A 15472-nucleotide genomic window follows, 5' to 3' on the forward strand; every position below is an offset into this window, starting at 1 on the left:
TATCTGCAGTTCTCAAGTTAGTGCACTGCTCTGCTATGCATTGCTATTGCAGGCAGCAGCTAGAAAATTTCTGTAGAAATTTAAACAGGGCGTGCCAATGTGTGCCCCTTGGTTGGAACTCTGAAAAAATAGCTAACATAAATATTTTATGGAAAAGGCTAATATTAATGCACCTCTTCTCCCACCCAATAGGACTCCTGCAAACAGCAAAAATAATTGCTGCCCCAGTTTATTTGATTTGGTCTTGTCTGCTCGTCTTATCAGTAATTGTCATGTTGCCTCCTTAACGCTAGTGGGCGCTGTTTCTGAATTCAAACTTTTCAATACAAACAAGATGGCAGCGGCCTGTGAGCCCTGTGCAGGACTGAAGACACGAATCCAACATTAAAAAAATTAAAGATAAACTAAGCGTGACGGCATTGTTAAATGCAGGTATGTTTAAAACAGTAAAATACTTCTTTTATGTCTTTTATATCGTCAACGTGTGAACGTGGACAGCGAAAGGTAACGTCAGTTTATTTAAATCAGAAATGTGTCGATATATACCTATTTTAAAACCGTCTCAGAATTACAGCTTCTGGAGCCTGCAGTAACAAACCCAACAAAGACAATAGGGCATTTTCATAACGATAAATTGTATATTTTGTTCCTACACAGGATTAGTAACGAAGTAACGTTTAATACAGAACTGTTTGAACAATCATTTCATATAAAATAACTGATGGTTTTCTCAATAATAGCTGTCAGCCTGCAGTTACAAAACCCAAAAAAGGAATATGAAGCAATATTCTTTATAACGATAAACTGGATTTTATTTTGTTCTGTTCAGGCATGTGGCATTTAAGTTGAAGTTTCAGAGAAATATTTATGAAGAAATATAGACTTTTATATACATTTTATCCATCTGGTATCTATCTATCTATCTATCTATCTATCTATCTATCTATCTATCTATCTATATATATAAAAGCTTAATGAGTTTTAATGACTTCTGTCGCAAAAGAAGCCTCATTTTGAAACATAGGACAGGCTCATTCATCAAATTTGTGTTACTGTCATGGGGTAACGGAGAAGATTATCCAGGCTCAGGAAAGGATGGATTAATTTAATTCGGAGCAAATTAGTAATGGTTGATCCATTCTACTCTCACTGATGTAGAAAAATAAGACGGAAATATACTTAGGAATCCAGACACGGCCTCAAAGACATTACATAAAGATCTTGGTGAGGAATGTTGCTGAAAATACAGAGAAATTTCTTGAAGTTGATTTTTCTTGTTTTGTGATCTAGATGAGCCATGACATCTGCAGGAAAACCATCTAAGAAAGATCTCAAAAAGCATATCCAAAGTAAGGCCTCCTTCACATCACCCTTCAGTTCAAAATGGAGCCCACTTTTACCGAAGGACAAGGACTTCATCCTGAGAACTTTAAAGGACAAAATAATCGCCACAGGCCTGGAGAAGAAAGAGGTGAAAATGCCTCGTCAGTGGAGGAAAAAGAAGGAGAATAAACCAAATGCTGCTGCAGCTCCTGTTCCCCAGATAGGAGAGGAGGCGCAAGGGTCCAACTCGACCAGAAACGGCTGGACAGACTCGGTGGCCAGACGGCAGCTGGCCATCGGCATCAACGAGGTCACCAAGGCACTAGAGAGGAACCAGCTCCAGCTGCTGCTTGTTTGTAAGTCCGTCAGACCGCAGCTCATGACGAACCACCTGATCGCTCTGAGCGCAACGAGAGGCGTGCCGGCCTGCCAGGTGCCCCGCATGAGCGAGACTGTGGCGGCGCACCTGGGGCTCAAAAGCCTCCTCGCTCTGGGGTTCAGACGGTGTTCTTCTGAAGACAAGGAGATGTTCAGGGACACGGTGGATGCCATTAAACCCAGAGTGCCTTCACTGGAAGTTGATTGGCTGACAGATGAAGCAGCTGCAGTGCCAGTTGAACTCACGGCCGACCTGGAGGAGGGAGAGGAGCAGACGGAGGAGGCGAAGGAGGAGGAAGGAGGGAGAAGAGCACAAAAACGGAAGCTGGAGATTGAATCTGAAATCACAGACTCTGCCTTGTCCTGCGCTCTGCGGCCTCTGAAAGTAAAGAGAATTGTTCCAAACCCTGCCAAGAAAAGAAGAACAAAACTGAAGAAACAGAAATGAAAGACTTTCACCTGTTGCTTCTGTTTTATTTTGTTTGCGTAATGTTGAAACTTTGACAGCCATCAAAACAGCTTTAACCGTATCAGTTTTGATGAATTGATCTGATCTTTTTACTGTTTTGTGATAAAACATTATAGTTTGCAGCTGTATAGCTACGACATTTCTTCTTTTATGAACCTTGTTTGTAATGCTTAAAAGTTGTTCTGCAAAATCTAATAAAATACAATTCTGTTCAAGTTAAGAACGGATGCATTGTGTTTTATTTCTAAAGTTTTCTTCCATGTGTTGAAATGTGTGTATTAGAGTTCAAAAAAGTATGTTTATGAATATATATGTAAATGAATTTATTACATATTGCCAATAATGAAGTGCTTAGTTATGCAATAGTCATTATTTAATCTTAAATGTGCTGATGGTACCAGATATCCACATGGTGTTTTTAATCTGCTATGCAAACGTTTCTATAAAACTAAAACTCACTTTATGCTGAATTTGTCACCAAGAGAAGATTTTCATGTTCTGTATTGTCGTTTTTAAAGTTATAATAATAATTGCGACTCGCAGGCATCAGAATGTGCCAGTCTGCCAATACATACTAACACCAGGTTATTAATTTTGGATTTGTACCTCTTGTGAGGTCATCAGTCCAAATGTACACAGAACAGACTTAGCATGTTGATTTTTCTTTACGTTTTTGAAAACATCTTGTTAATTTCTTCAGTGGAAATCAAAACTTCATTAGTAGAGGAAAGAGAAAAAAAGAAACGCCTAACAGGAGGACATCTTTAAAATAAATCTCAGCAACGACAGAAAAAGAAGTTGCGTCTCAGCCATGATTCCTTTTTAAAATTTAAGAGTTTATTCAATCAAATATCCATGCTGGTATAGCTGATGTGTTGTAACAGACTGGTATTCGCACTGGGTTTATGCCTAAATGATGCTGGTACATGTTCTTCAGCTTTTTCACAGTTTACAATGGTTCTAGATTAAAAACATTGTTCTTCAGTTTGCCTGGATGTTAATTCAGAGAGACACATGTCGCCCGACTTTGCAGATCTCCTAAAGAGTAAAAAAAACAAAAAAAGACAACTTTTTTTGTTTTTTGTCTCAACTGGCTGAGACAACTGGTGGTTGTCTCAGCCAGTGAAGTTTGTGGCTGTAAACCATCAATGCTGGAGTCAAGATGGGAACAGAACCGACGGACGGTTCATCTGATCCACTGCGGGCAACACGAGGCACGCCGTCGATGGGGAAACCGGTTTTCATTGTTAAATTAATGACTGTAGCATCTCTGAGAGTCGGACTCAGAGCTTTTAAAATTTAATAATTAAAAAAAAAAAGCAGATGCTGCCCGTTTGTCTTACATTTTGCAGAGTCACAAACATTAAACCACCAAAGAGAATCTAACAAAAACAGACTCCTCCTTAGAACAAGTGGTTGGTCAAAACCTTTGCTCATTGAAGCACACAGAACTGGTAACCACCCTCAAAAAAGTATGGGTGAAGGGAGAATTGAAGTTGACATTTTACATTAACAAATATCACAACTTCTATACAGTGTTGAGAACGAGAATCTCAATCGATGAATCATAATTTGTATTGACACACGGAGCATAAAATCAGCCAAGAAAAGCATTCAGACTTTACTTATTTTATTAACTTTCAGCGCTGATAAGGAGACGCTTTACCATTACATCCGAGAAGAGTTTCTAAAAAAGTCTGTGCAGCGTCTGAGGAGAAAGAGGAGGGTAGCTGATTATATGGACTGAAGACACTCCCTGAAATCATACCATGCCTCTGTGGCCTGATAAGTTTCTGTTTCTCGTGAGAAATTGACCTTGGTGTCTAACAGAATCAAAAAATGTAACTCTTTACTATGGGCCCTTTGTCTAACAGCGTGTGAGCATCTCTTGGGTCTTGTCTGGTGTATATATATATATATATATAAATATAGGAGATTATAGAAAAATCTGTATATAAATAAGATGATTGAGTTAAACCCGAAATGACGAGTGAGGCAGCTCTTTACATTTTCTACTTATTTTTGAATATAAAAGTAAAAACGTCTTATTTTAAAAGGATTTAATTTTGAAATTATATATCAAATGTATTTGATATTTTCTGGTTGTCTTCTAGAGGTCTCCCTCTGTCATCCAGAAGTGAGAGAAGTCACTGGAAACAAGTTTTTCAGCAATGAGCACGGCAAATTAGTGGGAAAAAATTTTAAATTTGATTTTTCATTAGGTTTTTATTGTTGAAATTATGCATAACATCTGGTTGACGTTTACTAGTTGTGTTGTAGAGGTCTCCCTCTGTCATCCAGAAGTGAGAGAAGTCACTGGAAACAACAAGTTTTTCAGCAATTAGCACGGCAAATTAGTGGAAAAAAATAAAAAATTAGATTTTTCATTAGGTTTTTATTGTTGAAATTATGCATAACATCTGGTTGACGTTTACTGGTTGTGTTGTAGAGGTCTCCCTCTGTCACCCAGAAGTAGTAGCAGTCATTGGATACAGATATTTTCCAGCAATGGGCACGGCAACTCAGGTGGAAAATAAAAAAATTTACTTTGTGAAATAATTTTATTTTGAAATTATACATCAGATCTTGTTGCCACTTTCTGGTTCTGTTCTAGAGGTGTCCCTTTGTCATCCAGAAGTTGTAGGATTCATTGGAAACAGAGAGTTTCTCAGCAATGGTCTCAGCAACTTAGGTGGAACAGATCCAAAGTACTAATTTAATGGACTTTTATTTTGAAATTACACATCAGATCTAGTTGCAACTTTCTGGTTCTGTTCTAGAGGTGTCCCTCTGTCACCCAGAAGTGGTAGCAGTCTTTGGAAACAGAGAGTTTCTCAGCAATGGGCACGGCAACTTCGGGGAAAAAGATAAAAATGACTTTTTTGATAGTGTTTTATTTTGAAATGACACATCAGATCTAGTTGCAACTTTCTGGTTCTGTTCTAGAAGTGTTCCTCTGTCACCCAGAAGTGGTAGCAGTCTTTGGAAACAGAGAGTTTCTCAGCAATGGCCACAGCAACTTAGGTGGAACAGATCCAAAGTACTAATTTAATGGACTTTTATTTTGAAATTACACATCAGATCTAGTTGCAACTTTCTGGTTCTGTTCTAGAAGTGTTCCTCTGTCACCCAGAAGTGGTAGCAGTCTTTGGAAACAGAGTTTCTCAGCAATGGCTACGGCAACGTATGGAGAAAATATACAAAGGACTTTTTTGATAGTCCTTTGTACTATTTTATTTTGAAATGACACATCAGATCTAGTTGCCACTTTCTGATATATATATATAAAAAAAAAAAAAAAATTCCCCTCTCACCCTCCGTGGGTGGTCTCTTTCATCCTCTGAGCTCGGGTCCTCTACCAGAGGCCTGGGAGCTTGAGGGTTCTGCGCAGTATCTTGGCTGTGCCTAGAACTGCACATTTCTGGACTGAGATGTCTGATGTTGTTCCTGGGATCTGTTTGAGCCACTGCTCCAGTTTGGGGGTGACTGCCCCGAGGGCCCCGATGACCACAGGCACCACTGTGGTCTTCACCTTCCAGGCCTTCTCCAGTTCCTCTCTGAGGCCCTGGTATTTCTCCAGTTTCTCATGCTCCTTTTTCCTGATGTTGTGGTCACTTGGTATTGCTACATCCACCACAACGGCTTTCCTCTGTTCTTTATCCACCACCACAATGTCCGGTTGGTTCTCCATTACCATCTTGTCTGTCTGGCTCTGGAAGTCCCACAGGATCTTAGCTCGGTCATTCTCCACCACCTTTGGGGGTGTCCCCCATTTTGACCTCGGGGCTTCCAGTCCATATTCTGCACAGATGTTCCTGTACACTATGCCCGCCACTTGGTTATGTCGTTCCATGTACGCTTTCCCTGCCAGCATCTTGCACCCTGCTGTTATGTGCTGGACTGTCTCAGAGGCCTCCTTGCACAACCTACACCTTGGGTCTTGTCTGGTGTGGTAGATCTGAGCTTCTATTGCTCTGGTGTTTAGGGCCTGTTCCTGTGCAGCCAGGATGAGGGCCTCCGTGCTGTCCTTGAGTCCAGCTTTCTCCAGCCATTGGTAGGATTTCCTGATATCAGCCACTTCAGTTATTTGTCGGTGGTACATCCCATGTAGGGGCTTGTCCTCCCATGATGGTTCCTCCAGCACCTTGTCCTCTGTTCCCCATTGCCTGAGACATTCGCTGAGCACATCGTCCGTTGAGGCTTTGTCCTTGATGTATTTATGGATCTTGGATGTTTCATCCTGGACAGTGGCTCTCACACTCACTAGTCCTCTGCCTCCTTCCTTACGGCTTGTGTACAGTCTCAGGGTGCTGGATTTGGGGTGGAATCCTCCATGCATGGTTAGTAGCTTCCGAGTCTTAACATCCGTGGCCTTCATCTCTTCCATTGGCCAGCTAATTATTCCGGCAGGGTATCTGATTACTGGTAAGGCATAGCTGTTTATTGCACGGATCTTGTTCTTGCCATTGAGCTGGCTTCTCAGGACTTGCCTTATTCGTTGGAGGTATTTGGCTGTGGCTCCTTTCCTTGTGACCTCATCGAGGTTGCCATTTGCTTGCTGTATTCCCAGGTACTTGTAGCTGTGCTCTATGTCTGCTATTGTTCCTTCTGGGAGTGATACCCCTTCTGTGTGGACGACCTTCCCTCTCTTTGTAACCATCCGGCCACACTTCTCTAGTCCGAATGACATCCCAATGTCAGTGCTGTAGATCCTGGTGGTGTGGATCAGTGAGTCGATGTCTTGCTCGCTCTTGGCGTACAGTTTGATGTCATCCATGTAGAGGAGGTGACTGATTGTGGCCCCATCAGTCACCTCCTCTACATGGATGACATCAAACTGTACGCCAGTTTGATGTCATATATATATATATATATATATATATATATATATATATATATATATATATATATATATATATACACCAGACAAGACCCAAGGTGTAGGTTGTGCAAGGAGGCCTCTGAGACAGTCCAGCACATAACAGCAGGGTGCAAGATGCTGGCAGGGAAAGCGTACATGGAACGACATAACCAAGTGGCGGGCATAGTGTACAGGAACATCTGTGCAGAATATGGACTGGAAGCCCCGAGGTCAAAATGGGGGACACCCCAAAAGGTGGTGGAGAATGACCGAGCTAAGATCCTGTGGGACTTCCAGATCCAGACAGACAAGATGGTAATGTCGAACCAACCGGACATTGTGGTGGTGGATAAAGAACAGAGGAAAGCCGTTGTGGTGGATGTAGCAATACCAAGTGACCACAACATCAGGAAAAAGGAGCATGAGAAACTGGAGAAATACCAGGGCCTCAGAGAGGAACTGGAGAAGGCCTGGAAGGTGAAGACCACAGTGGTGCCTGTGGTCATCGGGGCCCTCGGGGCAGTCACCCCCAAACTGGAGCAGTGGCTCAAACAGATCCCAGGAACAACATCAGACATCTCAGTCCAGAAATGTGCAGTTCTAGGCACAGCCAAGATACTGCGCAGAACCCTCAAGCTCCCAGGTCTCTGGTAGAGGACCCGAGCTCAGAGGATGAAAGAGACCACCCACGGAGGGTGAGAGGGGAATTTTTTTTTTTTTTTTTATATATATATATATATGTTTTCGTCTCTCGCCCATTTCTCTCGCCCATTTCTCGCCCAGATGTGTACAGGAACATCTGTGCAGAATATAGACTGGAAGCCCCGAGGTCAAAATGGGGGACACCCCCAAAGGTGGTGGAGAATGACCGAGCTAAGATCCTGTGGGACTTCCAGATCCAGACAGACAAGATGGTAATGGCGAACCAACCGGACATTGTGGTGGTGGATAAAGAACAGAGGAAAGCCGTTGTGGTGGATGTAGCAATACCAAGTGACCACAACATCAGGAAAAAGGAGCATGAGAAACTGGAGAAATACCAGGGCCTCAGAGAGGAACTGGAGAAGGCCTGGAAGGTGAAGACCACAGTGGTGCCTGTGGTCATCGGGGCCCTCGGGGCAGTCACCCCCAAACTGGAGCAGTGGCTCAAACAGATCCCAGGAACAACATCAGACATCTCAGTCCAGAAATGTGCAGTTCTAGGCACAGCCAAGATACTGCGCAGAACCCTCAAGCTCCCAGGCCTCTGGTAGAGGACCCGAGCTCAGAGGATGAAAGAGACCACCCACGGAGGGTGAGAAGGGAATTTTTTTTTTATATATATATATATATATATATATATATATATATATATATATATATATATATATATATATATATATATATATATATATATATGTATATATATATATATATATATATATATATATATATATATATATATATATATATATATATATATATATATATATTGTTGTTGCACAACACCTCCCCCCCTTCTTTCTCTCTACTTCCTCTTCTGAGAGGAGGGAGATGTTGCTACCAGCTCTCCGTCTAACGGGTGAATTGAGTTTCCTAAATCTGCCGAGATTTACCCTACCCAGAACTGAAGTAAACTCTGTTTAAGCTGGGTGCGAGAAAGACTAGCCTGGTTTCTGACGACCTTCATCCAGATGTCCCACCCTTTTTCACTCTGTGAATTAGCCAGATAAAGCAGCCCAGAATCAGCTAGTTTCACAGAGCACACCTGTTAACCGTCGCTCTTTCTCTTATTACAACTTGCACTTGTTAATGAACCAGGTTGGTTTTAGTGACTCGGGCGAGTCCCAAGGGTGTTGTTTTAGTTTTGGCTAAAAGCAACCTATAAAACATTTTCCACTTTCTCCTCCCAGAATCAAACTTCACAGCTATTTTACAACCATCAAAGAACTTTAAGGTGACTCATTAACTGAATGTCCACAACATCTTTTAGATTTTCTTAATGCTAATTATTTTATTAGTAAGGCAATTTTGCAAGGGTCAGTACAGCTTAAATCAGTAGCAGAAATAATCAAATAAGTAAAATCAATAATCTAGCCTATCTTTCCCTAATGCTGACACTGTGAACTAAAAAAGGAAAACTTTGAGAGAGATGAACGGAGTTTGGCATTTTGAACCCCAGAACTGGCCTGATGATGAAAAAGGTGTTGCAGCAGCAGGAGGCTCCCAGTACAGGAAGAGTACTGAGTCAGAGCGGCAGGTCTCGGGCCTCAGGATGACTTCCTCATGCGAGTAGCGGCCCTCAGCTTCTTGTCTTGCAGCTCTGTAGCTCCTTTCTCCTCGTCTCACGATCTTTCTGGTCCTTGGAGATGTAGATGAGCTGGTCTCATGGAAGGAACACACCTGTTCTTCATTTTTGCCTTTGTTCTTTGTCTTTATCTTCATCTTTGCCTTGGTCTTTGTCTTTATCTTTGGGGTCTCAAACCCAGCTGATGAGAGAAGTGCAATTTGAAGCCACATGTTGCGGGGTGTTGAGAACGAGAGTCTCAATCGATGAATCATAATTTGTATTGACACACGGAGCATAAAATCAGCCAAGAAAAGCATTCAGACTTTACTTATTTTATTAACTTTCAGCGCTGAAAGGACACGCTTTACCATTACATCCGAGAAGAGTTTCTAAAAAAAAGTCTGTGCAGCGTCTGAGGAGAAAGAGGAGGGCAGCTGATTATATGGACGGAAGACACTCCCTGAAATCACACCATATCTCTGTGGCCTAATAAGTTTCTGTTTCTCGTGAGAAATGGACCTTGGTGTCTAACAGAATCAAAAATGTAACTCTTTACTATGGGCCCTTTGTCTAACAGCGTGTGACTCTTTCTCGGCCTTGGTAAAGCATCTCAACACATAATAGTAATCATAATGATTTAACTAATTTACTAATCTCAACAGGGGCTAACGGGTTGGTCCCCATGTGCAGAACAGTCTTCGGCTCTGTGGCTCCGGCTCTTCTTCAGCTTCAGAGTTCTTTGTTCATATCGATCTTGGCTCGAAGCTGCCTGAAGGATCCAACCAACGATTCCTCTTTTGCACTCACCTTATAAAGGGTTTATCCACCCTTTTGGTGCATTTGCATTGGCTAGCTTTGTTGCTGTGCCTGTTTCATTGGCTGACTGCTTGGACCGATAATCTCATATCCATCACCATCTTTGGACATGACCTGATGTCTGTTCTAATGTCCCCGAGTTGCTCAACAGCTCTCTTGTGTCTAACCTTTTCTTAGGTAAGTTTTAAGTTTAGCAATAAGGCCTTAGTCACCTCCGCTCTCCCATCAGTTCCTCTTTCTCCCTGACTTTTCACCTACCATCTACCTCCAACACAACATCAGTGACCTTTAGTTACAGTTACACATTTCACCACATTTCTAGTTCAATGTCAAAATCACATTTATAACCTTTTAGTTTCTCTGATTTAGCATTCATTTATAATTTTATAATAACCATTACTTATTAGTTACTCTTATTATAATCATGATGTGAGTCATTACAGACATTTCTGAAAAGAAACCAAGAATAATCCATTATTCCAATTATTTGACACCAAAGTCACAGTTACTTCTTTCACCGTTAAGTACTTCCATAAGTGTAAGAGTAAATATTCTTATAATCAAACCAACATCAACCACTGGTTAAACCAATACTAATTATTAACTTAATTATAAGTTATCATTATTAATTCAAGTATTTTACTCTGGGTTTTATCCAATTACTCAAAATGTTTAGATTTTATTCTTTAAACTTTTAATGCCCTGAATGAGCAATCTGAACTATTTTTAATCACTGCAGGCTGGAAACTTCCTCTTTCTCCAGGAAACCTGCTCTTCCTGTTTCATAACTCTCTTTCTGTCTGACTATGATTTTTTATGATTAAATAGAAAAAAGTAGAATTAAAGCAAGACACAATAACAACACACACAACCAGATTAATTTTATTACCGTCTGACTCTACTGTTGGGTCTTGATATCACCTGTGTAATCAGTTTTATAGATAACTTTATTTATTGTTATTATTAAACTAAAATCTCCAGCATGGGGAAGTGGGATGAGCTCGACTTTTCTCGACAATATATATATATATATATATATATATATATATATATATATATATATAGAGAGAGAGAGAGAGAGAGAGAGAGAGAGAGAGAGAGAGAGAGAGAGAGAGAGAGATTAGTTTTTATTTTGTATTAGTTTTTCAGCATATATTATTTTCTGTTTGCAAATGCAGCGGCTGGAATCCTATTTTGAGTAGCTCAAACATGGACCGGATTTGCGCTTTTATTGTGAAAGCAGCACGTAAATGGGTGTACCATGTTGTCTATCGTGTGCTGGGCCGGCTGGAGTCAGAGCCGGTTAGCTTTACCGCGGTAGCTGGTTTACTCTCCGATCTGAGTCTGTTTATTTTATACAGAGTGAGAGAAATGTGAATTGACAATGAGTAATAACAGCTATCTAACACTTAAATGCTGTTATTAACCTTACCTTTTATTGTGTCCTTAAGATAATGAGTATTCGTGAATTTTTCAGTCAGGTTTCCTGCGGACTGTAGAACTGAGGCCGAAAGCGCCACGTAGGCAAGCATTCACAATCGATCTGCACACGGATCGTTCTCTTTCCTGTTTATTGACCAATAGAGAGCTGGACGTAGAAGGCTGCCCACCTCATTTACATATAGACGAAGCAGAAATACAGCGAGGAAATGATACAGAAATAAATACAGAAAACAATACAGAAATAAATACAGAAATAAATACAAAAAACAATACAGAAATAAATACAGCAAATGGAAATATATATTTATGCTTTTATTTCTTATCAAAATATATATTTATTCTTTTATTTATAGATTTCTACTTTTATTTTTATATTGATTCTTTTATTTATATATTTCTACTTTTATTTTTATATTGATTCTTTAATTTATTATTATGTCCGATATATACTTATTCTTTTATTTATATATTTATTATTTTATTTATTTATGTCCGATATATATTCATTCTTTTATTTATATATTTATTCCTTTAATTAATGTCAGTTTTGGTCCTCCATACAAAACCTCCCGCGATCGACATATTGCACCGCTGCTCTAGCAAAGAACAGTTCGGAAACAATATGAAATGGGGGGAAAAGCGATTTATTAATTGATTAAGCCGTGTTTTAGATTGTTCTTGAAAAACGAATCAGTCACGGCTAATTAGTGGGTGCTCTCACGCAGTGGCGCAAAAAGTGGGTATGCAGCGCATGCGACGCTTATGGGCGCAGCACCAGAGGGGGCGCCAAAACCCCGTCTGGAGGGGGCGGCGTGCCGATAATGTTTTTCCATACACTTCAGCGCGCCTTTAGGCTCCTTCACCTCGCGCACATAACGAGGTAAATGTAGCGCGATAAATAGAGGGGGGGGGTGGGGGGGGGCGATTTATGTTTTCGCATCCACCTGAATAATGTGTGGTTGCGCCACTGCTCTCACGGCTGCACAGTGAACCCGTTGATTTTTTACAGCAGACAGCCGCTACACTCTCTTGCAGGTTGTCAGAGTCGACACCTATTAAACACAGCAAATAACATAGGAAAGACAAGAGAAAGTTAGATTCTGAAATACTCGCGAGGAGAACAGGCAGAGATGTGCTTTCAGTTACAAATCTCTTACTGCTCTAAAAGCACATTTGCCTGCCTCTCTCTTTTTATTGTCTTTAGGATCCCTAATCAGAGAGCGCTGTAACTCTAAAGGGAGGGGGAAAGACACTTCATCACGCAGTTACAGCGCCAATGATTATCTCTAACTAACAACACAATCTATTTCACACTAGCTTATCTAGTTCCAGACCCAGGATCAAACAGGTCAAGCTGTGAATCTTCACGGCGATGGTTTTATAGTTATCTTAATGTGGTGGGATGGTGTTCCACCCTCCCCCGCTCTGTGCGCCGGGTGCAACTAGAAGCGCACCGTTGATTGGTGGGCGGGGCAGATGCCTAGTTGGGCAGGCTGCTGCAAGGTGCGTGCGTCTTTGTTTCTCCCACTGTTGATACGGTCGGCGGCTACATGTCGGCTTGTGGGTTTGGTCGACTCGTCTGCGATCGTGTCAGTTTTGCTATCCGTGGCTGAGATCATGGTTGGTTTTTGGGTGCTACACTTGTCGTGCGTTTGAGCAGTGTTGCTCTGATGGCGTTGCCGGCTGTAGCTGGGGATTGCTGTGGCGGGCGGCTTCAATCTGGTCCTCACCTGCTGACCCGCTTCCTCCCGTGTTAGGCTGTGTTTCCACCCCTGGGTAAGCTACCTGTTATTTCAGTGATTCTTGAGAATGGGGACAAAATGGGTTTTAATTTTCCCGTATTTTTTTTTATTTGCAAATAATGTTTAGGAAATGTAAAGATGCTAAGGTACAGGCTCCCAGTTGCAACATTTTTTTTTAATTACATTTTTAACCGACCTGACATAGAACTTTGTCATCACCATCTGACAAAAATAAATATAAAATTTTTAATGACCCTCTTAGTGATATTTTTACCAATTTTACAGACAAATGCTTCTCAAGAAACAAAAGAAATATTATTTAAAACAAAAAGTCCATCTGATGGAGTTGACAGTACCTTCAGTTCGACACAGAACTGAAGGTGGTGACAAACTAGTGAATAAAATGAAAAACTTGGTACATGTGAAGTAATGTAAAATAAATTAATTGCACATTTAAGTGAGATTTGACAACAATTTCACTGAAAGTCAGAAAAACTCTGGAGTTGACATTTGATGGAGTCGGGGAAAAAAAGCCAAACTACCTCAATTTATCTGATGTTCTGAAGGAGGCCATATTGTAGCTCATCAGGTCCATGAAATCTTTACAGTTTACCAAAATTAAGCTTTTATTTCACAAAATTATCAGTTTTGTAAATTCTCAGTTATGGAGTTGACACATGGTTGTGACAAGCAATTTAGGAATAAAACAGACAAAAAAACTGAATAAATAAGCTAACTAGCCCTCTGAGCAAAAGAGAAGACTAGTCATGGGGTCCTCAGAAGTTCTGGTGCCCCCCAATAATGCCTGATTTTTTTTTTACATTCTTTTCATTTCTGACAGTGTTGACAAACTAGGAACAAATTTCAATGGAGTTGGAAAATGTATAAAAATGTTTTAATTCAATTTGATACCTCTAATTTATGACTACTTATACTTGTCACAATATATACTGCTCAAAAAAATAAAGGGAACATTTCACTTTAATTTTGTGTGTGGCTCCAAATCCAGGCCTCCATTGGTTAATAAATTTGATTTCCATTGATTTTTGTGTGATTTTGTTAGTTCAACTTTGTACAGAAGTATTCAATGAGAATATTTCATTCATTCAGATCTAGGCTGTGTTATTTGAGTGTTCCCTTTATTTTTTTGAGCAGTGTATAATTTTAGTATTTAATTGTTTTAAACTGTTGAGTTCTGCTCCTGGACAAGGGCTTTTATAGGCATCATCCACCGACTACAATGTTTAAAATAATAAAAAAAAAAAATTCAGCAAATACCTGGAAAATATACATTGTTGTGCTCACATGACCCAGGTTAGTAGAGTCAGATATTTGAAAAAAATATATATTGTGTATATTCAAATTTTGTGCTTTATCCATAGGACCCGTTTTGTCCCTATTCTCAAGAATCACTGATTTAACGTTTGATTCATCTGTGTGGCAGGAGCAGTGTGATAATTGGCAACTTAAATTAAAAAGTACTGTTTTGGTAAATATAAAATTGGTTATAATGACTCAACTTTAAAAGTTACCTTAAGGCACACAGACCCGCTTACAGATGAGGCTTGAGACAATCTCACAATTCAATAAGTTTATTTATTACACCATTGTTTTAGTTCAAAAATACTGGCTTAAAACCACTCGCACATTAAAAGTCAGTTCTGGCTCAACTGAGGGAGGAGTGAAATTCAGGGTAGTGTCCTAAAAAGAGAGACAGCAGGCGCAAATCGTGACACCGCACCTACTACTGGCACTTCCGGTGGCAGGTGTGACACCTGCCACAAGTGCCACTGCGTTCGGGACTAGCTGCCAGTGCTGCCGCTGCGTTCGGCTGACTTCGGCTGACCTCGGCACCTCTTACTGGCACTTCCGCTGACACCTGCCACAAGTGCCACTGCTTTCGGGACTAGCTGCCAGAGTTGCCACTGCGTTCGGCTGACTTCGGCTGACCTCGGCACCTCGTACTGGCACTTCCGGTGGCAGGTGTGACACCTGCCACAAGTGCCACTGCTTTCGGGTCTAGCTGCCAGAGTTGCCACTGCGTTCGGCTGACTTTCGCTGACCTCGGCACCTCGTACTGGCACTTCCGCTGACACCTGCCACAAGTGCCACTGTTTTCAGGTCTAGCTGCCAGAGTTGCCACTGCGTTCGGTTGACTTCGGCTGACCTCG

At 40.9% G+C, this 15472-nt stretch overlaps 1 protein-coding gene across 1 annotated transcript; it reads left to right on the forward strand.

The window, feature by feature from the left end:
* The first annotated feature begins 308 nt into the window (after positions 1–308).
* LOC148155029 (ribonuclease P protein subunit p38-like) lies at positions 309–2393 on the forward strand. The gene is made up of 2 exons (XM_088014194.1): positions 309–432; positions 1291–2393. Exon 2 carries the CDS (start codon positions 1298–1300, stop codon positions 2147–2149), a length of 852 nt encoding a protein of 283 aa, XP_087870320.1. The 5' UTR covers positions 309–432; positions 1291–1297; the 3' UTR covers positions 2150–2393.
* The last annotated feature ends 13079 nt before the right edge of the window (positions 2394–15472 follow it).

The sequence above is a fragment of the Poecilia mexicana genome, unplaced genomic scaffold, assembly GCF_051168715.1.
Source record: "Poecilia mexicana isolate PSO_F unplaced genomic scaffold, ASM5116871v1 scaffold_16, whole genome shotgun sequence".
Lineage (NCBI taxonomy): Eukaryota > Metazoa > Chordata > Actinopteri > Cyprinodontiformes > Poeciliidae > Poecilia > Poecilia mexicana.